General features: G+C 54.6%; 1 protein-coding gene across 6 annotated transcripts in view; it reads left to right on the top strand.

The window, feature by feature from the left end:
- Window positions 1-1639: 1639 nt before the first annotated feature.
- SLC35E2B (solute carrier family 35 member E2B) overlaps window positions 1640-26221 on the top strand; it is a 28772-nt gene continuing 4190 nt past the window's right edge. Inside the window, exons 1-10 of one of the 6 annotated variants that reach the window (XM_040458605.1) lie at window positions 1640-2277; window positions 4912-5028; window positions 8901-8992; window positions 14817-15254; window positions 15486-15621; window positions 16053-16180; window positions 18451-18571; window positions 20422-20475; window positions 21066-21138; window positions 23752-23897. In XM_040458605.1, the coding sequence (XP_040314539.1) occupies window positions 14933-15254; window positions 15486-15621; window positions 16053-16180; window positions 18451-18571; window positions 20422-20475; window positions 21066-21138; window positions 23752-23897 (980 nt within the window). In that variant the 5' untranslated portion in view covers window positions 1640-2277; window positions 4912-5028; window positions 8901-8992; window positions 14817-14932. The other 5 variants (XM_040458622.1, XM_040458595.1, XM_040458587.1 and 2 more) reach the window with 5 other exon arrangements.

Genomic DNA, 26221 nt, shown 5'->3' with positions numbered 1-26221 from the left:
CCCACCTCTCTCTCTCTCTGCCCTTCCCCTGCTCGTTCTCTCTGTCTCTCAAAAATAAATATTTAAAAAAATTAAAAATAAATTCTTTTTTAAATTAATTTATTTATTTAGAGAGAGAGCATGAGCAGGGGAGGGGCAGAGAGGGGTGGGGGAGAGAATCCCAGGCAGGCTCCATCCTGTCAGCGTGGAGCCCAATGTGGGGCTTGAACTCACGAACGATGAGATCACGACCTGAGCGAAGTCATGAGGCGGATGCTTAAGTGACTGAGCCACCCAGACGCTAATTTTAAAGCATGATAAAGAAAAGTAAGTCGGAGAGAGCTCCGGGGTGGTTCAGTTGGTTAAACATCTGATTCTTGGTTTCAGCTCAGATCACGAGCCCACGTTGGGATCCTGCTTGGGATTCTCTCTCTCTCTCTCTCCCCCTCCCTCGCTGTGCTCGCTCTATAAATACATACATACAGAAAAGCTATGAAACCTAACATCAGGAAGGAGAGCCCGTTGGCCATAACCTCGCTCCTGAAAATTATGTAAATTCTGTGGGCAGGTACAGGTGCAGCCCTCCAGGTGTAGCACTGCACTTCCGCTCCTGGCCTCAGGACCCAACTGCGCCAGGGGCCTCCGGGCTGCTAGTTCCACCAGCCAGTACGCTCCCTTCGTCTTCCTCTTCTAAAGTTGGCCAGCTTGGGTTGCAACTGCTGTCCCTCCAAATCAAAACCTGATCAGCAGCCGCGAGGGGAACTCAAAGGCCAGGGCCTCCACAGACTACCGGGACTTCACGGCACATCCCCAACCTGGGCCTCGGTGGTACGGTCCAGACTAGAACAAACGGGGTGGGGGGTACGCCGACGCCCAACACCCCCCCAGACCTGGGCCGCAGTGGTACGGTCCGGACCAGGACAATGGGTGAGGGACGCCGACGTCCAACATTTCCCCCCGCCACCCGGGCCCCGGTGGTACGGTCCAGACCAGAACAAAAAGGTGGGGGGAAAGACGCCGACGCCCAACATTCACCCCTCCACACTTGGGCCGCGATGGTACGTTCCGGACCGGGACAAGGGGCAAAGGACGCGGAAGTCCAACATTTCCGTCCCCCCGCAACCTGGGCCGCGAGCCTAGGGTCCGGACCAGAACAAAGAGGTGGGGGGGCGGGAGAGGAGGAGGAGGAGGAGGCGGGCACCGAGGTACACTCACCCCTCCACACTTGGGCCGCGGTGGTACGGTCCGATCAGAACAATGGCGGGGGGGAAACCACAACGCCTAACATACCCCGCTACCAAGGCCGCGGTGGTACAGTCCAGACTAAAGCAGTGGGCGGGGAACGCTGACGCCCTACATAACCGCCCCCTCCCCCCAACCTGAGCCGCAGTCCTACGGTCCGAACCGGAACAATGGGCGGGGGACGCTGACGCTCGATACACCTCCCCCAACGGGGGGCGGGTGGTACGGTCCGGACTAGGACAGTGGGCGGGGGATGCCGTCGCCAGTCACACCCCCTCCCGCCTGGGCCGCGATGGTAGGGTCCGGACTAAAACAATGGTCGAAGGTCGCCGTCGCCAAGCAGCGCGACTGCGTTTCCAGTTCCGACTCGGCGGCCGGGAAGCCCTGGGGTCCGGGACCTCGAGGAGCGCGGGTCGCGCCGCCGCAGGGGCCCCTGTCGGCTCTGGGAGCGTCGCTTCCGGCGCGTCGCTTCCGGCCGGTTGCGGGCACCTCCGTCTGAGGCGCGGCCCGCCCCCGGCCCGGCGGCCGCGTAGAGCGGGGCGGAGGGACGATGGCCGCCCCACGGTGAGGCGCTGCCCGCCCGGCCTCCGCTCCACACAGGACGGAAGGCTCTGCTCGGGCCTTCCTTCCGCGATGCGGCCTCTCCTACACCCCAGCCTCACGCCGAGCCCTCGGGGCGTGGGAGCCCACCCTCCGCGGCCACCAGGCCCCGTGCCGGGCGCGCCCCGGCCAGCAGCAGGCGGCCCCGGTCGTTTCCTCGGAGGCCACCCTCTCCGACGCGCGGTCCGCGGCCCACTTTAAACGCCGCGCGCCCTTAAGGCCCCGAAGTGAGGCGGGGTCTCCCGGTGTGGAGAAGGCGCCGCGCCCCCCACCCGCCCTGCCCGGAGGCCTCGCCCCCTCGGCGCTCCCCGAAGTCGGGTGGCCCACCTAGTGGGGTGGGCGCCCTGTCCACGGCTGCGAGCGGCCCGCGCGGTCGCCGATGCTCGGCGCTCTCCCACCCCCGGCTGTGCACGGAGACCCCGCGCTGGCTGTCTTCCCGCGGCCCCGCTGCGACCGGTGGGTGGAGAGACCGCGGCGTGGGGGAAGGGGCCCCCTGGTCCCGCAGCACGGCGTCCCGTTATGTGCCCCGGAATAGGGGCCGTTTTCCCGCCGGAGAGCAGAGGCTCGGGCGCGCTCGCGCCTGGAAGGCTCCCCCGGCCCTCTAGCTTCCGGGCTCACGTCGGGGGCGGGGGGCGTCCTCGATGCCTCGGGGCTTTGTCTAGGGGTGGGTGGCCAGTTTACGCGGAAAACGCTGAATAAAAAAACGGTAAAGGTTGCCTCCGATGGTCGCCTGTTGCTGTCGGACCCGAGCCCGCCCCGCTGGCCTGTTCCCAGTCCCTCTCCTCCGAGAGGCCCCAGCCCACCCCGGGGCCTTCGCGCTCGCCGTGCCGCTCACGTCCCCGCTCCGAGAGACCCCTCGCCTTTGGGCCGGTAGCAGCGGCCCTTGTTCTCCACCTCGCCGGGCCCGCCCTTTCCCACGAGCCTGCGGCACCCGGAGTCGCCCTCGCACTCCTAATCCCGCCTCGCACACCCGAAGGCGCGGGACGCACCCGCGGCCGCGCGTCCTCGCTGCGGGGGCCGATGGGGGGGGGGGCGTGTCACGGTTCCCGGGCTTCTCGAGTTTTATGCCCCCGAGGCGGACACGGCCCCGGAGCGAACCCAGGTAAAAGACGCCTCATCTGTCCCGGGGCCTAAAGGCACGGTCGCCCACGTATTTTATTGCACTTGATGTTTCTTCTGCCTAGGATTTTAGGAAACTGTCAAGGATAAAGGCTGGCCTCCTGCCAAGTGCCGGTTTTATCGGACTGTTAGTTTGTCAATTGGGGTGGGAAATTCAGGCTCAGGGTTTCCTTCACTCCAGTCATCGGTTGACATCTTTCCCTGGTTTCGCTGGGCCCTGTCCAGGTGACTGCCGTGCAGTACTCCTGCTTGGGCCTTTGACCCAGTGCTCACCGAGGCTGTGAAAGGGGGAGAAGAAAAAACAAAACAAAACAAAACACAAAAAAACCTGTCTAGAGATGGATTCTTTGTTTGGTGGCTTTTTAAAAGTCTTTTTTTTTTTTTTTTAACGGAGTAGAATGTATTTTACCAAAAGTATTTGAACTTGCAAGTAACATTTTAAAGCAGAATGAAACCGTGGTAAATAGTACGAAAAGGGAAATAGAAAGGTTTTTAGGTTAAAGAAATGCACTTTGAGCATAAATTAGAAAATGAAGAGAAACCAAACAAACCCCAAAATATTGATGAATGTGGAACTCTGCCTGAGTTGACCACAGTTGGTAACCTGGCATTTTGACAGAGAGAGAGAGACTGAGCACGAACGAGGGAGGGGCAGAGAGCGAGGGAGACACAGAATCCAAAGCAGGCTCCAGGCTCTGAGCCGTCAGCACTGAGCCCAACACGGGGCTCGAAGTCACAGACCTTGAGATCGTGACCTGAGCCGAAGTTGGACGCTCAACCGACTGAGCCCCCCAGGCGCCCCGATATATTCCTCGTTGGATACTTGGGTAGCGTCCTGTGTCTCGGTCTTAAAAACAAAGTTATTTTAAAACCACGTCTATCCTCTGCGTACAGAGGGCCAACAAGACCTTTGTTCAATTGTTTCTTCAGGATAGATTCCCAGAGATGGAATTTTTGAATTCTACTGTGTAAAAACTGGCAGCCTTTCAGTACATTTTATCTAAAATGCCCTGTTGACAATTTGAACCAATCTAGATTTCCTTACCAAGTGTTTGAGAACATCTTGAGCTCTTTGTTCCAAAACAGGAATTCTTCACCTCAGGCTTTAGAATTTAGGAGTCTGCAACATTGTATGGGGAAATATTTATTTTTATTAGCCTCCAGCCGAACTTTTCTTCAGTGGTGAACGTACCACGGTGACATTAGCAGGTGACGCTAAACAGCATCCGTGGCTTGGTCTCCATTTTGGAGCGTAGGCACCTTCCCAGCTGATCCTGGGCCCCTCACTGCAAAATCGAGCAGAGTCCAGCCCCCTGTTTAGGACGTGTTACCTAGTGCCAGGCTCATACAAAGTAAAGCCACCACGGATCTGTTTCTTGTGGGGTGTCCCCACATTTCAGTAGACCTAGTTTCCTTTTATTTTATTTTATTTTATTTTATTTTATTTTTTACTTTTTTTTTTTTTTTTTTTTTTTTTTTTTGAGAGAGAGCACAAGTTGGGGAGGGGCAGAGAGAGAAGGAGACACAGAGTCCGAAGCAGCTCCAGGCTCCCACCCGTCAGCACAGAGCCCGACACGGGCCTCAAACCCACAAACCGTGTGAGATCATGACCGGAGCTGAAGTCGGACGCTCGACCAAGGCTTTCCTTTTAGTTTCCTTTTAGTCACGCCGTGTGAACATTCTGAGGACAACTCTGGGCAAGGGAGAAGTTAAGAGCTGGTCTAAAGGCAGTTCATTAGCCACCTACTCCATGCTGGGCGGAAAAGGTTATGGTTTCGTTCTTGTTTGTACCCTAATCAGAGAGAGAGCATTGAGACCTTTCTCACCGGTGACCTGGGGACAGCCAGTGCTCCACAGCCACCTGGTCCAGAGTGCCCCACCCTGCTTCCAGGGCGACTCGAAATCCACTATTGGCTCTTAAAGTCAATTCCTTGTTGTCACATCAGGGTCGCTGACCTTTAGTTTTTGCAGGACAAGAACTGCTTCTCTCTGAAAGCTCCTTGAGTCGCGTGGTTTAAGAAAGAAGAACAGGCCGTGGAAACACGAACTGGAGTCCAGGAAGGCGTCTGTGACCCCACCAGGACTTGGGTGAGTGGGAGCTTCTGAGCCCGGGGCCAGCTAACTTCGGCTTCCGTGTGTGATGCCCAGCACAGCTTCTGAGGGTTTTCACTGCCTGCTGCAGCGCGTGTTCTGTTCAAGATTCGAACTGCAGGCTGTTTACTGATGACAGACATTGATGTCACTTGATCCATGTTGAGAAGAGCTTCGTGTCATTGTCCTTTGTGTATTTACTGTGCGTTACTCATTTTTACTGTTGTCTGATGTTGCGCTGTGTGACAATTCCGTGGCTTCTGTATTCATTCTCTTGTGGAGAGACAGTTGGGTTTCTGCCGTGGACATTCCCACGTGTGTCTCGTGGAACCCATGAGCAGGACTTCCTCTAGCTGAAGGGAGATCTGTAGGGTGCAGTTGTTAGTGGGATCATGGTGAAGGTTGCCAAAGTGTGATTTTGATTTTCTCATTCTCCCCTCCCTCTTCCATGGGCCTGTTGACTGTGTCCTGTGGGGAAGGGCTTTCTCCTCATCCCTGTTTATCACTGTGGATGTTTGGGTGCTGGTTCTATTCAGCGGGCTCTAATCCTGTGCTACCATTATTTACTTTCTCTCTCACGCTGCCCCTGGATTTCTCCAGAGGGCGTTCTCTTGTGCTTCCTTCTGTGTCCTTTGGACGTGTCCCCATCATTGTTTGAGCGCTTCCTTTTCTGGCCCAACTAATGCCCCAGCCCTGGAATCGGCCATTTCTCCGAGGAGGCTGGTTCATTTCAGTGGAGAATGAGATTTAGAAACAAACACTGGGCCAGGGTGCTTGCTGCCACTGGGCTGTCACTGCCTCGGGGCCCTCAGCGGCCAGATTGCGCAACAGAGGCAGAGATGTGTCTGTTGTGGACACACACGGTGACTGGGCCTCTATCTGTCCGGACCCTTGAGTGCCGCTGCCTGATTCCTCCGCTCCTCTCAACGCCACTGTCCGTTTCACCCTTCCTGCTCCCTGTGTCTGTGCCTGGTCTGAAGACACCGAGGTCTCACTCCCGTTAGCTGCAATATACTGCCTTATTGCCCAACCCAGAATTCCTGACCCATGACTCAAGAAAAAAGCCTACCTTTTAGAGTTCAGTGTTTGCTTAGGATTCTTTTGGTCTTGAATCTGAGCACGTGTATTTTAAATACCATGTTCAGAAGGTCCTTGGGTGGGTTCCTTATCTCCTCTCTTCAGTGTGACTGTGTTATTTATTTGATTTGTGGTTTGGCTCATATATTTTTGTTTGTATCTCACTTTATTTTTCGTAAGTATTTATTTTGAAAGCGAGACAGTATGTGTGCCTGTGTGTGTGAGCGGGGGAGGGGGAGAGAGAGAGAGAGAGAGAGAGAGAATCCCAAGCAGGTTCCACACTGTCAGCCCAGAGCCCGATGCAGGGCTCAAACCCACAAGCCCTGAGATTGTGACCTGAGCCAAAGTCCAGAGTAGGATGCTTAACTGATTTGGCCACCGAGGCGCCCCCGTATCACACTTTAGAAATTTTATTGATTGTGATGAGGGAGCATAAGGCAAGCTGAGGGCAAATCGCAAGCTAGTATGCCCCCCCTCCTCCGGCACCAGGTGGGATACGTGTGACATTCCTCAGGCACTGCCGACCACCCAAGGACAAAGGAGAGGACAGAAAACCAATGGTAGCTGATAGAGATCTCAGTCCTGCAGGACCGGAGTCTCCATCAGTTTACAAATATCTTAGTAAATTACAAGAAAAAGGCAATCTTGCCAATAGCCTAACCTCCAGAAACCTGTAGGCTCAGTGCCCTGGAGACTCAGCATCACTCTCCCCTCCATGGTGATGGGGGAACAGAGGCGAGAAGGAAGTGGCAGGTCCGTTAAATTTCCTTAAATGTCCTTATGACCCGCAGCCCATTGACAGATACTTGTGGCAAATACAGAGCAAGACATTTCTCCAGAAACCCCTACTGTCCTAATGTTAATGTTCACTAGAGAGAAAACAGCCCTAGCTTGACAATAGCAAGGCGTCTGGTATCCCGGGAGTCTTCTTTAGTACATGAAAATCCCTTTAGAAACTTCCTCTCATCTTTCCCTCCCCCAACGCCACAGTATATAGCCAGTCACTCCGTACAACCCCAGTGCAGTGCTTTCTGCCCACGGGTCCTGTCCCTGAGCTTTAATAAAATCACCTTTTTGCACCAAAGATGTCTCAAGAATTCTTTCTTGGCCGTCAGCTCTGAACCCCTGTCACCGCAAAACCCCATCGTTTTGACTTTATTTTATTTATTTATTTTTTTTAACATCTATTTATTTTTGAGACCGAGAGAGAGAGAGAGCATGAACAGGGGAGGGTCAGAGAAAGAGGGAGACACAGAATCTGAAACAGGCTCCAGGCTCTGAGCTGTCAGCACAGAGCCCGACGTGGGACTCGAACCCACGGACCGCGAGATCATGACCTGAGCCGAAGTCGGAAGCTTAACCGACTGAGCCACCTAGGCGCCCCACTTTTTTTTTTTTTTTAAACGTTTATTCATTTTTTGAGAGAGAGAGAGCGCGCCTGAGCCGGGGAGGGGTGGAGAGAGAAGTAGACACAGAATCCAACGCAGACTCCAGGCACCGAGCTGTCAGCACAGAGCCCGACGCGGGGCTCAAACTCATGAACTGTGAGATCGTGACCTGAGCCCAAGTCGGACGCTCAACCGACTGAGCCCCCCCCCCCCCAGGCACCCCTGACTATTTTTGGTTTTTAAGCATTTAAGCGTTCATATAGTTCCAGAAGTCACAACTATCTGAACAGGTGCATTTGAGAACTTGTCCTCTGTCGTCCCCTCTCCGTGCCCCCTCCTGGCCCACCACCAGTCTCCTTTGTCTTGGGCTTACCCTCCCGCGTTTCTAGTTGCTCGGTGTAATTTAAAAAAAATTTTTTTTTTCAACGTTTTTATTTATTTTTGGGACAGAGAGAGACAGAGCATGAATGGGGGAGGGGCAGAGAGAGAGGGAGACACAGAATCGGAAACAGGCTCCAGGCTCTGAGCCATCAGCCCAGAGCCTGACGCGGGGCTCGAACTCACGGACCGCGAGATCGTGACCTGGCTGAAGTCGGACGCTTAACCGACTGCGCCACCCAGGCGCCCCACTCGGTGTAATTTTAATATTGTTGTCTTGTGCGTGATCTGAACTCAGCCTGGGTGCGTCAGAACCTTCCCTCTGTGGCGTTCTGTGGCTCATCACTGTGTGTCTCCGTGTGGGTTTCTTATTTATTCTTTTTAAGGTATATTCTGACTCCAGAACTCAGATTTTCTGTTATTTCTCAAAGTTTTGTCTTCTTTATATCTATTTTTTTTTAAGATTTTATTTTTAAGTAATATCTACACCCAATGTGGAGCTTGAACTCACAACCCCAAGATCAAGAGTTGCACGCTCCCCATTAGGGGCACCTGGGTGGCTCAGTCAGTGAAGCGTCTGACTTCGGCTCAGGTCATGATCTCGCGGTCCGTGAGTTCGAGCCCCGCGTCGGGCTCTGGGCTGACGGCTCGAAGCCTGGAGCTGCTTCGGACTCTGTGTCTCCCTCTCTCTCTGCCCCTCCCCTGCTCATGCTCTGTCTCTCTCATTCTTATAAAAAATAAATAAACATGAAAAATTAAAAAAAAAAAAAGTTGCAGGCTCTCCCAACTGAGCTAGTAGGCACCCCTTCTTCTTCTCTTTTTTTCTCTGCTGGAAATTTCTTTCTTCTTATTTTTTCCATGCTTGGGTTAACGTCTCTTTAATATTTTAATTTCATGTCTCTGTGCTGCATTCCAGATAATTTCCTCAGATATTTTTTCAAATAACTTTTTATTCAGCTCTAATCATTTCTGTTTAACCCATCACTCGAGTTTTTTATTTCAAAATTTTAAACTTTTTATTTTCAGAAACTTGTAGACTTGCAGAAGAAAAAACTTTACCTGTGTACCCATCTCCCAGCCCCTCCTGCTGACGTCTTACCTGAGCTTAGTTCGATTTAGTAAGTAGTCCAGGAGTATCGTCCCAGATCTTAACTTGGGGACAAGACCACTGTCTAATCTGCAGACTGTACTCAACTTCAGCCAATATGCCATGGGTGTCCCTTTTCTGGTGGGTGGTCCTGTCTGGGGACAATCCCACGTTGCATTCAGTGACCGCGTTCCCCCCCACCCCGTGGTCTTTGCCGGTGGTCTTGACCTTTGTAATGCGCGTACTTTGGGGTGTGTCTGACGTGTGCTCGCGACTACATTGCGGTTGTGTGTCTGTGGGCACCAACACCACGGCAATACCACATTCTTCTCAATGGATCGGGGCAAACGTGGACTCTCATATCTAGTGATTTCAGCTTCGGCAGCTCGCTTCCGGTGCCAGTGTCTCAGGGTGAAGTCAGGCCTCCTGCCTGTGACTAGTCTGCACCTGCCGGGGAGCAGTGTGGACGCAAGCGCGCCCTTGCTTCAGCTCCGCAGGCGGGTGACTCCTCTCTGGACATTCCGTCTACCCCTCCCCCCCCACCCCCCCTCCGTGGCGTCTGCCTGGCCCTCCTGTCCTTCTGAGAGCTTTAGGACCTGGGGCCCTGGGCTCCACCTGTCCCTCCCTGCAGTGGCCAGGCTGCCGCCCCTCCCCCACTGGCCACCCCCTCTCAGCGGTGATCTTTGATCTTTGATCTGCATCCATTGATCTCAACCCGCCAAGGTCTTCAGGCCTGAATTGAGGAAGCTTTTCTTGGGAGCAGATCTGTGGGTGTGGCTGGGAGCAGCCCCCGGCTCCTTTTGTGGGGGTCCTGCCCTGAGCTGGAGCTTCCTAGGAGCTTCTGGTGAGATTTCGCTCCTGCTGCCCTGTTCTGGATTTCCAAGGGCCCTTTCCTGCTTGTATCTCCTTGTGGCTGGGCACTTCTCTCTCACGCGCCCCCTTCTGGGACTGACCTTCCTCCCGCTCTGCCCTCCTTCCAGCCCCTTCCTCACGTTTCCTGTCTTGCTCATGTCCCAGCAGGCGGCTCAGCTGCAGTCTCTGTTCAGACCTCTCCCCGGGGCCTCGATTCCTTACTTGAGGTCTCTCCTTTGCCTGTTGAGTTCTCCAGAGAACGTTCCTCTGGTGGTTTGCCTGGCCACTCTGTGGTCCTCGGCCCCTGCTTCCCCCGCCTATCTCAGCCCCCACCCCAGGCCCCCGGAGGAGTTGAGTTCTTCACTCTCCTGACCAAGCCCCTTGACACCCTTGCCGCCTTCTGTCCCCCACCTCCGCGGGTTTCCGCCCCACCAAACGGAAGCAAGCGAGGCCGGGAATCCCTGTGTGATTAGCGAGTGTTGATGAAGGACAGAGGCAGAGCCAGCGTCTGTTCTGCCCTGGACGGCCCCAGACCTGGTGTTCATATCTGGACTTGGTGTGGGAGCCTTGCACACTTGGAGGGCCCCTGCCCCTCTGTCCCCCCGGCCGGACGTGAGGCCAGGGGTCTGCCCGTCCCTGTGCCCAGTTGGCACGTTGGTTTGTCACCGGACTGGGTGGACTGTCTTTGGAGATGTTGATGGTCCTAAAAAGACCATGCACTGGAAGGTGAGTGTTTTGTGGTGGCCTGGGCCTCTGCCCCTGGCTGCCTGTGCCTTGTTCTGGACATGGGGGATGGGATCACTGGTGTGTTGGCCGCTGGTCTGCTGGCCGGGGCCTGAGTTCCCTGCTCGGCACTCTTTTACACTCTTTTGCACTCTTTTGCACTCTTTTGCACTCTTTTGCACTCTTTTGCACTCTTTTACACTCTTTGGAGGAATATGGAAGAATGTGGATGGTCTTGGGGGGGACAGCCTTGTGGGTAAGCGTGTCATAGATTGCCTTCCACCGCTTGGTTTTGTCGTTTCGGGGCTCCGGCAGCTGGAAGGTTTCCCCGTTGGCTGTGGTGGCGGAGGCCCGCCCCCCGCTGCTGTGCGCCTCGGCCCCGCTGTGTGCTCTCACTTGTTTCTGCTTCAGGAGACATTTAGGTTGTGTTTTGCTTTTGTTCTGCTAGTAACAGAACTGCGGCATTAACCCCGCCCTCAGGCGACGTGTTTGAGGTTTCTGAAGGGCTCACAGCACCCCCCTTCCCCCCAGGACCACCACCTCTGCTCCTGCAGCCAACCCCAGCCACAGCCTCGTGGGTTGTCCCTCCTTTCGTTGCCTCCTGTCACTCGCAAAGACTCTAGAAAGGACACATCCACACCGGTTAGGTCTGGAACCTGTTTGCATCTGTGCTGTGGGTGTTTTCAGCCTGGGACAGTCAGTAACAACTGTGGGTGCCTGGGTGGGAGCGCGACGGCTCTCTGTTTGGCCGCGGTTGAGAATCAGCCAAGGAGCTAGAAACCATTCTGGTGCTTGGGCCGCACCCATGAATCCCTGTGCTCACTGGTGTGCGCAGAGCTGGGCCCCCCGTGGCCAGCTTGTTTGAGCTCTGGGCGTGCGCGTGTGCAGCCAGCATTGAGGGCCTCCCCTGGCCTGCCGGAAGGGTGCGTCCCGTGTGACCCTACGGGAGCAGAGCGGCAGGACACAGGAGCAGCAAGGGCGAGTGAAGTGGCCAGGTGCAGGTTGGTGCTGTGTCTTTGGACGCCATAGGCACCCATGACCAAGGTGTCACTCCCGGGCGCAGGTCCAAAAGAAACACACGGAAAGACGCGCACAGAATGTTCACGGGGGCACAGTGTGAATGTTTGTTAGCAGAATCCTCGTGATTCAGGCATGAGGATTGGAGCCGTGTCCTTCATTTAAAATCTACTTTCTTGTTAAAGGTTTATATACAAAGAGAATACGTGTGTCATCCAAATGGTTGTTTCTGGTTTCTTAGGTCTCTGACGATGACTGGGGGCAGGGATGGCCCCGGCTTCTCAGTGGGAGCAAGACTGGACTTTGTTAAGGAGGAGAGTGAGGGTGGCACCACAGCTCCTCCCAGGATGTTGGGAGATCCTCAGAGGGAACCCCGGGCGGGGGGGGCGGGGGATGCTGTGAGGGGACCGCTCCCCGCCAGCCTGTTCTTCGCTGGGACTGTGGGTCCCGTGGGTGCCTCTGGATCGGTAGCCCCTTGGGCTGCAAACTAGGTGGACCTTGGAATCTCGGCAGCGGCTTCAGGGCCCCTGTGCCAAACGCTGCCCCCAGATCACAGAGGCGGCGAGGGGCAGGGAGACAGGGCGGGCAGCCAGGCCCCGGGCAGAAGGGTTCCTCACTCCCTCTGTAAGGAGCCAGGGTCTGGGGTCTGGAGGCCTTTGGGGTTGTGGTGCTCCCTCTGCTCTCAGAGACCCTGTGCCACAGCAGTGGGCTTGTCCCTGCATTTCACCTGCACCTGCAGCCAGACCCTGGTTCCAGGCGGGGGGGGGGGGGGGGGGGGGGGGGGGGGTAGAGCACGGACTCCCCACGTCCCCTCTGGCCCGGCCAGTCTAGCTGCAAGGAACCCACGGACACGTCGTCACTCCGAACAAGACAGTGGGACCGGGCTGGGGAAGAGCAAGCAGAACACGAGTGTTGCAGTCAGCGTCCGGAGCCCTTGAGCTCGTCCTCGGGTGGGGACGGTGGGGGCCCACGGAAGGGCTGGCACCCCTCGTCATGACCCGCGCTGCACTCTGGGGAGGCTGTCCCGGTGCAGCGGGGGTTGGGGTGCGTGCGGGCAGACTGGGCAAGACGAGGGCGCTCGCTGGGGCTCGTGGCTCCGGGCTCGTGGACAGGGGGAGGGACACCAGGGGCTGAGGCAGGGCAGGGGGAGGATGGCCGCGTCTCTGGTGCTGCCTCTGCCTGGGGAAAAGGACAGGAACCAGCTTTGGGCTGTGGGGAAGTCAGAATCTGAAGTGCTGGGAGCCTTTGGGCACGTGCCTGCAGAGGCGCAGGGGCCGGTGGGGCAGGTGGGGCAGTGGGCAGCCTGAGCCCCGAGGGATGTCCTGCTGGAGGGGCCGGGGCTGGAGAGGGGGGTGCGGCTCCCGCTGGCGGTGTGGCCGCCCCAGCGCCCGCCCCCCCCCCCCCCGCCCCGCTCCACGTGCCTGGATGTTAGGGATGAAATATGACGGACATCCTTTTAGATGTGTGACTGAGTTCCCCCAAACAGAGGAAACCCCAGGCGTCAGAAACTGAGGGAACAGGAAATCCGAGTGGCCAGCCCATCGGAGGCCACCTGGGGTCCCGGGTTTGATGTCATTGGGGAAGGAGATGGGACCCTGGCCCTCCTGAGACGGGGCAGGCAGTTGTCACTGGGACTCTGCTTAAAGCGGGGACTTGGAGAACTGGCCAGCCCGCCACGAGAGAAGCCGGGTGTGACTCAGCCTGTGATCCCTGGAGAGAGGCCGGAGGCTCACCTCAGGAGCCATGCCCACAGGTCTGAGACTGGCAGGTGTGGGTTTCGTATGCCGCAGGGTTCATCTAGAAAGTAGCGGAAAGGGGCGCCTGGGTGGCTCAGGGGTTAGGCACCTGACTTCGGCTCAGGTCATGATCTCACAGTTCATGAGTTCGAGTCCCATGTCGGACTCACTGCTGTCAGCACAGCACCTGTTTCACATCCTGTCTCCCCCTCTCGCTGCCCCTCCCCCCTCTCAAAAATAAACAGTAAAAAAAGATAGAAAGGATAAAATGGGTCCTGGGCCAGTGACACCCCTGGGGCACGTAGCAGCAGCAGACCCCAAGCCCTCAACTCTGGAAGTAACCCCCTCGGCCCAGGGTGTGTGGGGTCCCCGCGTATCAGGATCTGACGGGAGGTGACCGTAAAGTGCAGTCCAGCCCCAAGGCCAGAGTCTGCTGGCACACACAAGACACCAGGGTGACCTCGCTAAGGTCCCGGGTGATGAGCTGTGAGAGACCGTAAAACAAAAGATACAGGAAGGGATCGAAAGCTTAAGGAAATAACAAGACACCAGGGGCGCCCCGCGGGCTCAGCCAGCGGAGCGTGCAACGCTTGGTTTCAGGTTGTGAGTTTGAGCTCCACGTTGGGCATAGAGTTTACTTAAAAATAAAAATTGTTTTAAGTTGGGACACCTGGGTGGCTCAGTCGGTTAAGCGTCCAACTTTGACTCAGTCATGATCTTGCGGTTTGTGGGTTCGAGCCCCACGTCAGGCTCTGTGCTGACAGCTCAGAACCTGGAGCTGCTCTGGATTCTGTGTCTCCCTCTCTCTCTCTGCCCCTCCCCCGTTCATGCTCTGACTCTCTCTGTCCCAAAAATAAATAAAGGTTGAAAAAAAATTAAAAAAAATAAAAATAAAAATTGTTTTAAGTTGGGACACCTGGGTGGCTCAGTCGGTTAAGCGTCCGACTTTGACTCAGTCATGATCTTGCGGTTTGTGGGTTCGAGCCCCACGTCGGGCTCTGTGCTGACAGCTCGGAACCTGGAGCTGCTCTGGATTCTGTGTCTCCCCCTCTCTCTCTGCCCCTCCCCCGTTCATGCTCTGTCTCTCTCTGTCTCAAAAATAAATAAACGTTAAAAAAAAATTTTTTTTAAGCTGGATAAAATATTCAAAGCCAGGTGAGGTGTGGGAGAGCGGCAGTGTGCATTACAGCAGCCGGGACCACAGAATGGGCGGGAAGGGGCAGAGCCCTCGGGATGGCTTCGGGGACCTGGTGGCAAAGGCCGGGGCGGGGTCGTCCAGGTCTTCGTGCACGCGGTGGGTGCCTGGGGAAGGCCAGGTGTGGAGGCTTTGGTTTTCAGCACCTTGGGGAGGAGGCTTGGGAGCTGTCGGGGCTCCCGGTCTTCCGTGGCAGTCAGACTAGCAAGCAGATGTGAAAACAAGACCGAAGTTCCATATTTGCATTTTCAGAGTTACTTCAGATCGGTGCCTGAAACTTTTAAGGACATTCAAATGTTCACCATCAGGAACGCATTGTCTTTGCTTAACAGCTTGAGCCTGCGTCCCCTGACGAGGGGCGAGTGACGGCCACCACTCTCCGGGTGGTGCAGGCCTTCACCCGGGAGCCAGCCCGACCCATGCTGCCCACGGTCCGGAGGAGACAAGCATGTCAGCCTCAGCAAAACCCTCGGCGCTGGCAGAGCTGGCCCCTGGCCCCGAGGACCAGCCCAAGGGGAAGCCGCTCCTCGGCTGGGGCTCTCTCTTCGGCCCCCGCAGCGAAAAGATTGTTTTCAGCAGGAGCGAGGGCGCCCCCGAGGAGAACGTGCTCACCATCACCATCACGGAGACCACGGTCATCGAGTCGGACCTGGGCGTGTGGAGCTCCCGGGCTCTGCTCTACCTGACGCTGTGGTTCTTCTTCAGCTTCTGCACCCTCTTTCTCAACAAGTACATCCTGTCCCTGCTGGAAGGGGAGCCCAGCATGCTAGGTAACGCGGGTCCCCCGCCTCCGGGGCTGAGGGCCAGGCCCGCGTGCTCACCGGTCGGTGCTGTCTCCACGCGGGAAGCACACGGAGGAGCCCACAGCCCCTGGGAAGGAGGGCGCCGAGGGTTCGGGATGGGAGCTGTGTCTGCGCCGCAGAACGGCTTGTCCTGTCTGCACACCAGCAAGGGAAGTAGTTCTCCCCTTAGAACTTGACCCTCTTCTCTGCCTCCTTCAGGTGCTGTGCAAATGTTGTCAACTACGTTTATTGGATGCATTAAAATATTTGTTCCTTGCTGTTTGTATCAACACAAAACCCGGCTTTCTTATCCCCCCAATTTCATCATGATCATGCTGTTTGTGGGTCTAATGAGGTAAGGAATCTGACATTTTGGTTGAGAGTTGAAGTTTTTTATGTGCATAAACTGTCTTTGCCGTCACGAAGTGGGAGACCAGCTGGTGATCACGTGTGTTTTCATTGCACGCTTTATATAATCGTCAGGACTGTCTAGATATTAGGACGACAAACGTATTGGTTCTGTGGATCTGGGTGCAATCAGGTTCTTTCTGGGACAGCCATGAGTGTAATTTAATAATGGTTTGAGAGACACGCCCTCCCCTCCCTGGGCCTGCTGCACCTTGCAGGTGGGACCTACTTCCCACAGGGCCCTTCACCTTCACCTTCATGGGAGGCGAGGAAGGTGGGGAGCGGGGGAGGAGGGCGAACAGCCAGCTCCTCAGAAGGTCTGTTGTGCAGCTACAAATGGACTCCTCAGTCCTAATGACACTTTGGGCTTATTTGTAGGTTTGCGACGGTGGTTTTGGGTCTGGTCAGCCTGAAAAACGTGGCGGTTTCGTTTGCTGAAACAGTGAAGAGCTCTGCTCCCATCTTCACCGTGATTATGTCCCGGATGATCCTCGGGGAGCACACGGGTAAGCCTGCCTGGGTGGGGGCTGGGGCGCTACGCCAGGGTGAACGGTTCCACAGCCCCCCTGGAACGTTCTCCTAGCCCGGTCATGAGTGCCTCACGAGTTCACTTCAGCAGGTGTTTGTTCACCTTGGCTGACGCACAGAGGCCTCTGGTTGGTGGGGACATGGGAGCTGGGGAAAGAAGTAATGGTCACTTGTCCCAGGAAGACCACCTTCCGTGTCATGCGAGGTGGCCCCTGGTGACACCCTTGCCCAGGTCAGCCACCTCCTGTGTCCTTCCCCGGCTCCTCCGACAGCCTCCCGTTCGTCACTGCTTCTCAGCCTCACTTCTCCACCCTCCATGAGGCCCATCAAATCGGATTTATCCACAGATCCCAACCCTCAATGACCGGCAGACTGTTTCTGACTACACATCACACACACGTGTCCCTGTTTCTCCTGCCAGCCTTTTGAAACGCAGCCTGTCCAGTATCGTTCCGTGAAAATAACCAGAGTGCAGAATAGTGCGCATCTAGGAGCAGTACCGACACGAGTTTAGATGCAGATGCACATCTGCTTCAATTAAGAAAAGGACAAGATTAGGGGCGCCTGGGGGGCTCAGTCGGTTAAGCGTCCAATGTCGGCTCACGTCATGATCTCACAGTTAGTGAGTTCAAGCCCCACATCGGGTTCTGTGCTGACAGCTCGGAGCCTGGAGCCTGCTTCGGATTCTGTGTCTCCCTCTCTCTCTGCCCCTCCCCTGCTTGTGTTCTCTCTCTGTCTCTCTCTCTCTGTCACTCTGTCTCAAAAATAAATAAATAAACTTAAAAAAATCTTTAAAAAGAAAGAAAGAAAAGGACAAGATCCCACAATAAGGCCGATGGGGGAGGAAGGACAGGGCTGAGCGCCCTCCCAGATGTGCCTCTGGAGCCCCACAGGCGTTTTAGGTGATGTGAGACCATCTGATCGGAGGGTAAACAGCAGCTCCTAGAAGTCATAAGCGACATGAAACAAACGAACTGGGTTTCATATCGAGCCGGTGGCTCGGCCACACTAAAAACTTTATTCCGGCAACTTTAAAATGCCACGATTTGGCCTCTAGCTGTGGCGGCTAAGCCTGTAGCGAGTCAGCTAGTTCCCTTAGCGAGGTCAACGACGACATCTTGGTGACAGTCAGCAAAAAGAATCAGTTGGGGAGAATGACCGAGGGACCAGGGTTTCGGAGCCGAGGGTCACCTGCGGACGGGACCCCGATGTGCGGCGCCCTCCCCACAGAGGCGTTTGCTGGTTCTCGAGCGCTGGCTGGCACGCCAGGTAGACCAGCCTCGTGGGGCTGCAGGGCCGAGGGCAGGCGGGGCCTGCCAGCAGAGGGGGATCTCCGGCAAAGCCCTGGGCTCTTACCCCGGACCCCGAGCGCGCCGACGCCCGCGGACGCCTCCCAGCAGCGAAAGCAAGTCCTTCTAAGGGTGAAACGGCACTCGCGGCCACCGGCCCTCTAGGATCCACGCGGACCGTCTGTCACACGACACGCATTGCCAGGCCGGCCAGAGGACAAGACCACGTGCGGAGCCGAGAGGGCGCTGGTGGCTCCCTAGGGACCTGAGTCTGGACAGCATTGTCCTGTGCCGGGAGGTGGCCTTGGTCTCCAAAGGTCGGCGTGGACCTCTTAACACGGAAGACTTTTTCCCTCGTCTATTTTGAATTTCAGAGTAAACTAAATAATATCTGAAATCAAAGTACCTGGGAGGCCCCCCACCCTGTTCCCAAAGTGGCTGTGCTGTGCCTTTCCATCATGCTCCACGGGCTTTTTTACCATTGGGTCACGTTTCCTGGATTTCAGAATGCAGCAGAGGAGTAACCTCCACTTAGAGTGAAGAACGCAGACCGTGTAGGGGTCTCCCTGCAGCAGGGCCCCCCGCCCCCAGCTCCCCTTTCTGACAGACTGGTCCAAAGACCATTCATCCACCCTCATCCTCGGTGCTGGCCAGGGAGGGGCTTTGGGACCCAGGGCCCCAGCCTCATGCGTCCTGCCCCGGCCCCAGGCCCAGCAGTCGTGCCTCGAGGAAGAGGAAGGGTCCGTGCGGTGCCTGGCTTGGGAGAGGGTGATGGCTTGGGGGCAGGCGTGCACTTTGATCCTCTGTGTTTCTCCAGTGTAAAGACTCAGTAGCTACATGTTTTCGAGTTAAAGTGAAAGAGGCTTTCACGAGGGGCATAAAAATGGCCTCGCACCCAGAAGCGATGTCGCAGCGGGCAGGCTGGTGGCCGCAGCCCTTGTGTGTTTTGCCCTTTCCAGGGCTGCTGGTCAACCTCTCGCTCATCCCCGTCATGGGAGGCCTGGCACTGTGCACGGCAACGGAGATAAGCTTCAACGTCTTGGGGTTTTCGGCCGCACTGTCCACCAACATCATGGACTGGTGAGTCAGGAAGAGCATGGGGACACGTGGTGTGATGGGGATGATGGACATTGAAATCCAGATTGACTGAGAATTATGTCCCGTAATTCAGAGCCGGGCCCAACTGATGCCGCCTTTTCCTAAATACCAAAATACCTCGTATCCCAGTAATGTAACCTTTTCTTAAAAAAACAGCCAGAATTTGACAATACATGGTCTTGGTATTAAGAACACACATCTTAGGGACATGGTTAGCTAACGGAGGCCAAATGCACAGAGCTAGCGGGCCCAGGTAACGTCACAAGAGTAACGCCCCTTGTGAGTAACGTTACAAGAGTAACGCCCCTTGTGAGTAAACACGTATGTGTTCAGCTAAGCCAAGTGGAAGAGGCCGTCCTACAGCGGGAACAAAGGGGCAGTTTCTGGCCTGGTGGCTGTCTGTGCCCCGAGGGCCGTGAGAGGCCGTGCCCACAGGGGAAGCCCGTGTCAGGTGCCCGAGGAAAAGCACCACATGGGAGGTTCCTTGTCCTACAGCAGGAAGGGGCTGGCTGTTGTGTTCTGGATCGCTCCTTGGATAGTGTACAGCTGCCATCCCGCATCCAGGCTGTGGTGTTGAAGTCCATACTTAGGCATCGGCCAGACCTGCTCTTTGAGAATTACCAGTTGCTTCTGGGGTCTGTCCTGTCTCTGGGAAAGAGAGGAAGTGACCACACAAATGTCCAGGAGTTTATCATTGCTTTACTGTTAAAGTTACATTGCTTTACTGTTAAAGTCGGACAGCCTCACCCTGAGGTTTTCCATCCCACCACCAAGTAAACATTTAAAAGTCACCTTTAATTTCATTTTCTGACACGCAGATGTATTTCCTTCTGGCTTTTCCTACCTGCACTTATAGTTCCTAGAAATCGAATACAGGCTCATCATGCATTCTGTGTGTATTTCTCCTCCAGTGGAAAGGCCCAGTAGCTGCTGGTTTTTGCATTAAAGTAGAGCGGCTTTCATGAGGGATATGCTCTACTCCCTCTGCGTGACCCTGTGGGCCTCGTGTGCTGCCACCAGGGGCTCTCAGAAGCCTGGACCCTGTGACCGCCTCCTCGTATGGCATACAGATGCCTGCGAGTTAACGAGTCTGTTTAGATGCGCATGGAGCGTCTCTTCACACGAGGCTCCCATTTAGGTTTTTGACCATCACGAAGGCTAAATTCCCATCAGAGAGACGAGCCCATGACGTGGATCAGGGCTCTCGATCCTCACTGCCAGCGTTTCCCAAAACGATTGTTTTGGAGCAAGAGCTTCGCCTTCTGGAGCCCAGAGAGCAGTCACCAGTGGGCGTGCCAAGCCCTTTGGTTTCTGGGGAAGGTGGGCACAGTTTCATCTTCTCATTGGCCATGTGTGGGTTTTCCCTGTGGTTTGTCCCATTCTGGAGTTTTGTCCATATTTTTTCCACCAGAGTCTTCATGTGCTCAGACTGTTTTGTTCACTCGCTCTCACACGTGGAGTCCCCAGGTGCCCGGCCCATGGCAGTTACTGATTTATGGGAACTCTTGGTTCAAGGTGGGGTTTTGTGCAGCACTGAGAGCAGGGACTTTGGGATCCTTTGACACCTGAGAGCTAGGTAACGTCAGGTACATTGCTCAACCTGAGTGCCTCAGTTTACCCATCCATAAAGGGGCCAGGCCTGGTGACCCCCTCACAGTGAAGTGACATCCAGGAGCCCCCCAAGCATGGGCCCGGCTCACAGCCGACATCCAGGGGCCATCCCCGAGGGGCCGCCGTCGTCCCTGCTTAGGAAGGACGCAAACACTTGGTCCAGTCGAGGTCTGTGCTAACTTCTCGTATCGCCAGGTAACCTCTTCTTTTCTTTATTCTAGTTTGCAAAATGTTTTTTCAAAAAAGCTCCTCAGCGGGGACAAATACAGGTTCTCGTAAGTATCGTTAGCCCGTGAAACTCCCAATTTCGTAGGCCCGAGAGGACTCCCTGCCCTTTTGAAGTTTCAGAATCCCCTGTAGACCTGACACCTTTCCCCCTTCGGCTTAAGTGGCTTTTAAAAGTACTCTGTGAAACGTTAAAAAATAAAATAAAAATATAAATAAATAAATAAATAAATAAATAAATAAATAAATAAATAAATAAAAGTACTCTGTGGACGGGGCGCCTGGCTGGCTCAGTCAGAAGAGCCTGTGACTCTTGAGATCTCGGGGTCATGGGTTTGAGACCCACGCTGGGTGGAGAGATTACTAAAGAAATAAATAAACTTAAAAAAACAAGTAAGTAAAAGTGCTTTGTGGAAACTTGGAAGAAAAACCCCACCTGTTTTCAGCTGCCCTGCCAAGGCACCCCAACGGCCGGCTCGTTCGCGGCTGCCCTGCAGGGTGTGCCAGGCGCGCGGCCGGCAGGCACACGGGCCCTCTCTGGCGCCCGGGTTCTCTAGAGCATTCTCGCTGTGAACTGTCTGGTTGAAAGCCGGCCTCCGCCGTGCAGAGAGAGCGTCAGGCATGTGTGTTGCCCCCGCAGGGCCGCGGAGCTCCAGTTCTACACCAGCGCGGCGGCCGTGGCCATGCTGGTCCCCGCCTGGATCTTCTTCATGGTGAGTGTCAGGGCGCCGCTCGGCACCCAGGCTGCCGTTGCCACCAGCCATCCGGGGGTGGAGGGGTTTCACTTGCCGGTCCCGTGGGTAGCTCCTTGGCGTGGTGGCTTCGTGGCATCGTTCACGAAGGCTCAGCAGGGTGCACTTGAGGAGGAGGGAGACCGGTGGGAGCCGAATCTGGTGCCCCAGGAGGCCAAGCCATAGCTGAGGGAGTTTCCTGAAAATCTTTGTGTCAGGGTGTTTCGGCTTGCTCGTTTTAGTATTATTATTTCAAAGTCACGCGTGCCCGCCTAGAGCAATCAGCAGGGCAGGTGTACATGAACAAGAGAGGAGGTCTGTCTGGTGAGCCCTCCTGGACCCCCTCCTACAAAGCCCCTTTCCAGATGGGTCTGCGTAGCTAGGAATGTACTCAGGTACATGTGTGTCATGTGATCTCACCAGTCTTATAAAAGCGTATGTATCTGTCCAAGCAGACCTTTTTTTTTTTTTTTTTTTAAACACAAATGGAACTGGGCTATTCTGTCCTATTCTTGTGCTCCAGAGCCCAGCTATGCCCTGATCTGTCACTGCCCCCTCGACAGACACCTGACTGCTTGGTGCATTTCACACGGAACTGGAAGTTTCTTGTGTCTTTAGCAGATAAAGGTGCTTTTCTTGGGAGGCACCTGGGTCAGTCAGTTAAGCGTCCAACTCTTGATCTTGGCTCAGGTCATGATCCCAGAGTCATGAGTTTGAGCCCCAGGTCGGGCTCTGTGCTGACAGTTTGGGGCCTGCTTGGGATTCTGTCTCTCCTCACTGCCCTTCCCTGTTTGTTCTCTCTCTCTCTCTCTCTCTCTCTCTCTCTCTCTCTCTCAAAATAAGTAAATAAACATTAAGAAATTTAAAAACAAATAAATAAACTAAATTACCTTTTTTAAAAAGAGGTGGTTTTCTGGGATCCACTTTTGGAATTGGAATGATTGAAAGAATGTGTATATCTAAAAATATGTGTATTGTGGTAAAATCTATGTAAACGTAAAACTTATGATTCTAACCGCTTTAAACTATATGTCAAGTATGTTCAGGCTGTCACACAAGCATCCTCACCATCTATTTGTAGACTTTAATTATCTCAAACTGAATCTCAGTCTCTGTTAAACACTAACTCCCCATTTCCCCCCATAGGGGAAGCGAGACTCTACCTCTCCTCCTAGGGTGTCCGGCCGGACGATTCGCGGGGACAAGCCCACAGCCCGAGTAACATAAGCTTTATGTGACACGGGAGCCTCGTAAAGAAGCCAAGACGGGAGCGCTCACGCGCCAGGCTGAGCAGGGAGAGGCGACTGCGGGAAAGTAGGCTGTGTGTGGGGTGGAGGCAGGTGAGGGCGACCTTAACGAGGTCCGCCGGGCTCGGGACCCTGGCGATGCGCGCGTTCCTTTCCCCCTGCTGCGTGGGCGTCCTCCACGTGGGGCCTTTGTCCCTGCTTCTCAGGGAGAGAAAGCGACGCCAGAGCCCTTCTTGCTCCTGTGTTTTGAGGGTCTTCAGCTCAAAATAACCCTGATGCCAAAGTGGCGTATTTGTGAACTCCTTCACCCCTCCCCCAGCCCCTGGCATCTACCCTGTGCTTTCTGTCCCAATGGATCTGACGACTCTAGGTCCCTCATGTAAGTGGAATCCTATGGGATTTGTCCTTTGGGGACGGGCTTATTTCACTGAGCATGATGACCTCGAGGTCCATCCACTCTGTAGCAGGTGCTGGCATTTCCTCCTTTTTAAGGCTGGGTGATATTCTGCTGTGTGTTGGGACCACGTTTTGTTCATCCACCCGTCTGTTAACGGACACCTGGGTTCCTCCCACATTCTGGCTCTTGTGGACAGTCCTGATGTGAATGTGAACATGCACACACCAGTTCAAGACCCTGCCTTCAGTTCTTTGGGGCGTGTACCCAGAGGCGGGATTGCTGGTTCTTCTAGTAGTTCTCCATTTAACTTTTTGAGGAGCAGTCAGACGGTTTTCCACAATGGCTGCACCATTTTACATACCCACCAGCCATGCTCAGGGCATCAGCTGCCCCACATCCTCGTCAGCACTTGTCATTTTTATTTATTTTTCAATTTTTTTAAATTCTGTTTATTTTTGAGCGAGAGACAGAGTGTGAGAGGGGGAAGGGCAGAGAGAGAGGGGGGACACAGAATCCGAAGCAGGCCCCAGACTCTTGAGCTGTCAATACAGAGCCCAACGTGGCCTCGAACTCAGGAATCGTGAGATCATGACCTGAGCGGAAATCGGACACTTAACCGACTGAGCCAGCCAGGCGCCCCTGATTTTTTGTTTTTGGTGGTAGCCATCCTGATGGGTATGAGGTGGTCTCATTGTGCTGTTGATTTGTGTTTCCCTGATGATCGGTGATGTTCGGTGCTTTCTCCTGTGCTTATTAGCCACATGTACATGCATGTTGAAAATGTTGGTAAGCGCTATTTGGTTGTCACCCTAGAAGGCTATTTTCAGAGCACTCCTCAGCATCAGTTCGTTTACCCAGATTACTGGGCACGTGTGACCCCGCGCTTTTCTGACGGTGATCAGTAGAAGGAAGACAGGCACCCGCAGAGCACCATTTCTGTTCTGCGCATAGGACTTGCCGGTGATTGGGAGAAGTGGGAAGAGCTTCAGTTACAGTCAGGACGTCGTGTTGCTGCTGATGATGGACGGCATCCTGTTCCACCTGCAGAGTGTCACGGCCTATGCCCTCATGGGCAAAATCTCCCCCGTCACTTTCAGGTAAGCACGGTGACTTCCCAGGAGACAAGGTGTGTCCAGGTCATTTACAGAGGAGAAGAATTTAAATCCAGGTGTTTTTACAAAAGGTATTTATGATTGTAAAATGCTAGTGTGAGGACTGTGGCCACATGTCGTGATTCCCAGGCTGTTTTGTCTTGGTGCTACTTGAAACACAGCAAAGTTCACGAAATCCCCACCAGGAATCTACACGTTAGCACAGGAAGTGTTTGGAGCGGTTCAAGTATTTTTCCGTGGGGAACAGCATGTCCGTGGACTCGCCTGTGAAGCTGGAATGTTCGCTTCTGGGCTGTCCGGTGGGGGAGCCGTGTGCCTCAGGCGGTTCACCTGAAGTGTGGTGAGTGCAACAAGAGACGGAATTCTTAATTTTATCTCATTGTAAGCGATTTAAAATTTTTTCAATGTTGATTCATCTTTTGAGGGAGAGAGACAGTGCACGAGTGGGGAGGGGCAGAGAGAGACGGAGATGGAATCCAAAGCAGGCCCCAGGCACCGAGCTGTCAGCACAGAACCTGACCTGGGGCTTGAACCCACAAACTGTGAGATGGTGGCCTGAGCCGAAGTCAGATGCTTAACCGACTGAGCCCCCCCAGGTGCCCCTTAAACGAGTTAAATTTGAGGAGCCACACGTGGCCGTTGGCTCCCGTGTTGGAGGCACACCTCCGGAAACTGAGAGGTGAGCCAGAGGCCTCACTGCCTAGTCTTCATTTTTGTAACTGGAAAAGTTCAATGAAAGCGCCATTTCCTGACTGGACGTTTTCAATAACAAGGAGAAAAGCGTGAGCTAACGCCTCCGGCGGCCTAGAAGTCTATTCTTTGCCCACACCGTGTCGTGTAAGTTAGCGGGCCTTACTTTCTCTAACTTCTGAGCTGGCCGAGAAGTGGCCTGATGGAACCACACTGCGTGGAAGGCTTGTCGAGCCATGCCAGCCGTGTTTCTGTCTCCCCACGGCCTCTCTGACTGGCTCTCGCTCCTCCTGCCCACGTCGGTCTGGCCCAGGTCAGCACAGCAGCCGTGCCCCGCACTGGTCACATTCTGCAGCTCGGAGGTCCAAGGGCAGCACCGCCACACGTGGGCACCGGTGGCACCAGCGCGGTGCCCTGGCCTGCGACCCGTGCAGCCCTCACATTTCCTGGGTCTTGAATGGGGAGGGTCTGCAAGAATGTTGAGAATGGCCGTGATTTTTAAGTTCTTCTGAAGCTCATGGTGGTCACTGTCTCTGTCACATGCCCTGGTTTCTGTTTGGAGCCGGGAATTATTTCCAGATAGTCCTGAAACCTTGTTTTTCAGTGATCCTTAGTGATGGTTCACAAAAGGCAAAAAGCAGAAAACCAATTCTTTAAAAAAATTTTTTTATGTTTATTCATTCTTGAAAGACAGAGAGAGACAGAGCACAAGCAGGGGTGGGGCGGAGAGAGAGGGGGACACAGTATCTGAAGCAGGCTCCAGGCTCTGAGCTGTCAGCACAGAGCCCGGCGCGGGGCTCGAACTCACAAACGGTGAGATCATGACCTGAGCCGAAGCCGGGCACTCAACCGACTGACCCACCCAGGCACCCCTAATTCTTTTTAAAGCAAATAGTTTTTTTTTGTGGTTTATTCATATCATAAGAGCAATACTCATTATAGGAAATTTGGAAAAGGCAGGACCGTTCCAGAAATAAAGCAGAAGTCATCGTCACCCCAAAACACCAGCACTATTAACTTTCCAGTGTGTTTTGCACTAACTTCATTTTTACGGGCTCCAAGCCTCGAACGCAGTGCTGTCCTTACCATAGGTGTGCACAAAGCGCCCTTGTTCTTTAGACGGCAGGCTGAGCTATTTAGGAGTAAAATGTCATCACGTCTGTAATTTGCTTAAAAATAATTCACTCCAGGGGCGCCTGGGTGGCGCAGTCGGTTAAGCGTCCGACTTCAGCCAGGTCACGATCTCGCGCTCCGTGAGTTCGAGCCCCGCGTCAGGCTCTGGGCTGATGGCTCAGAGCCTGGAGCCTGTTTCTGATTCTGTGTCTCCCTCTCTCTCTGCCCCTCCCCCGTTCATACTCTCTCTCTGTCCCAAAAATAAATAAAAACGTTGAAAAAAAAATTTAAAAAAAAATAATTCACTCCAAAAAAAAGGATGAAGCAAGTAAAGCGAAATGTTAATTAAGTCTAGAAGATGGGAATAATGGCTGTTCATTATAGCATGTCCCTGCTTTTCTGTTTGACATTTTTGCTAATGACCAGAAAGCAGGAGGGAGCCAGCGAGGGAGCCCCGGGCCTGTGCCGGCTGGGCAGCGGGCCGAGCCCGGGCCGTAACCCCCTGT

The sequence above is a fragment of the Herpailurus yagouaroundi genome, unplaced genomic scaffold, assembly GCF_014898765.1.
Source record: "Herpailurus yagouaroundi ecotype Mexico unplaced genomic scaffold, PumYag 77, whole genome shotgun sequence".
Lineage (NCBI taxonomy): Eukaryota > Metazoa > Chordata > Mammalia > Carnivora > Felidae > Herpailurus > Herpailurus yagouaroundi.
This window is presented reverse-complemented; position numbering and strand designations above follow the sequence as displayed.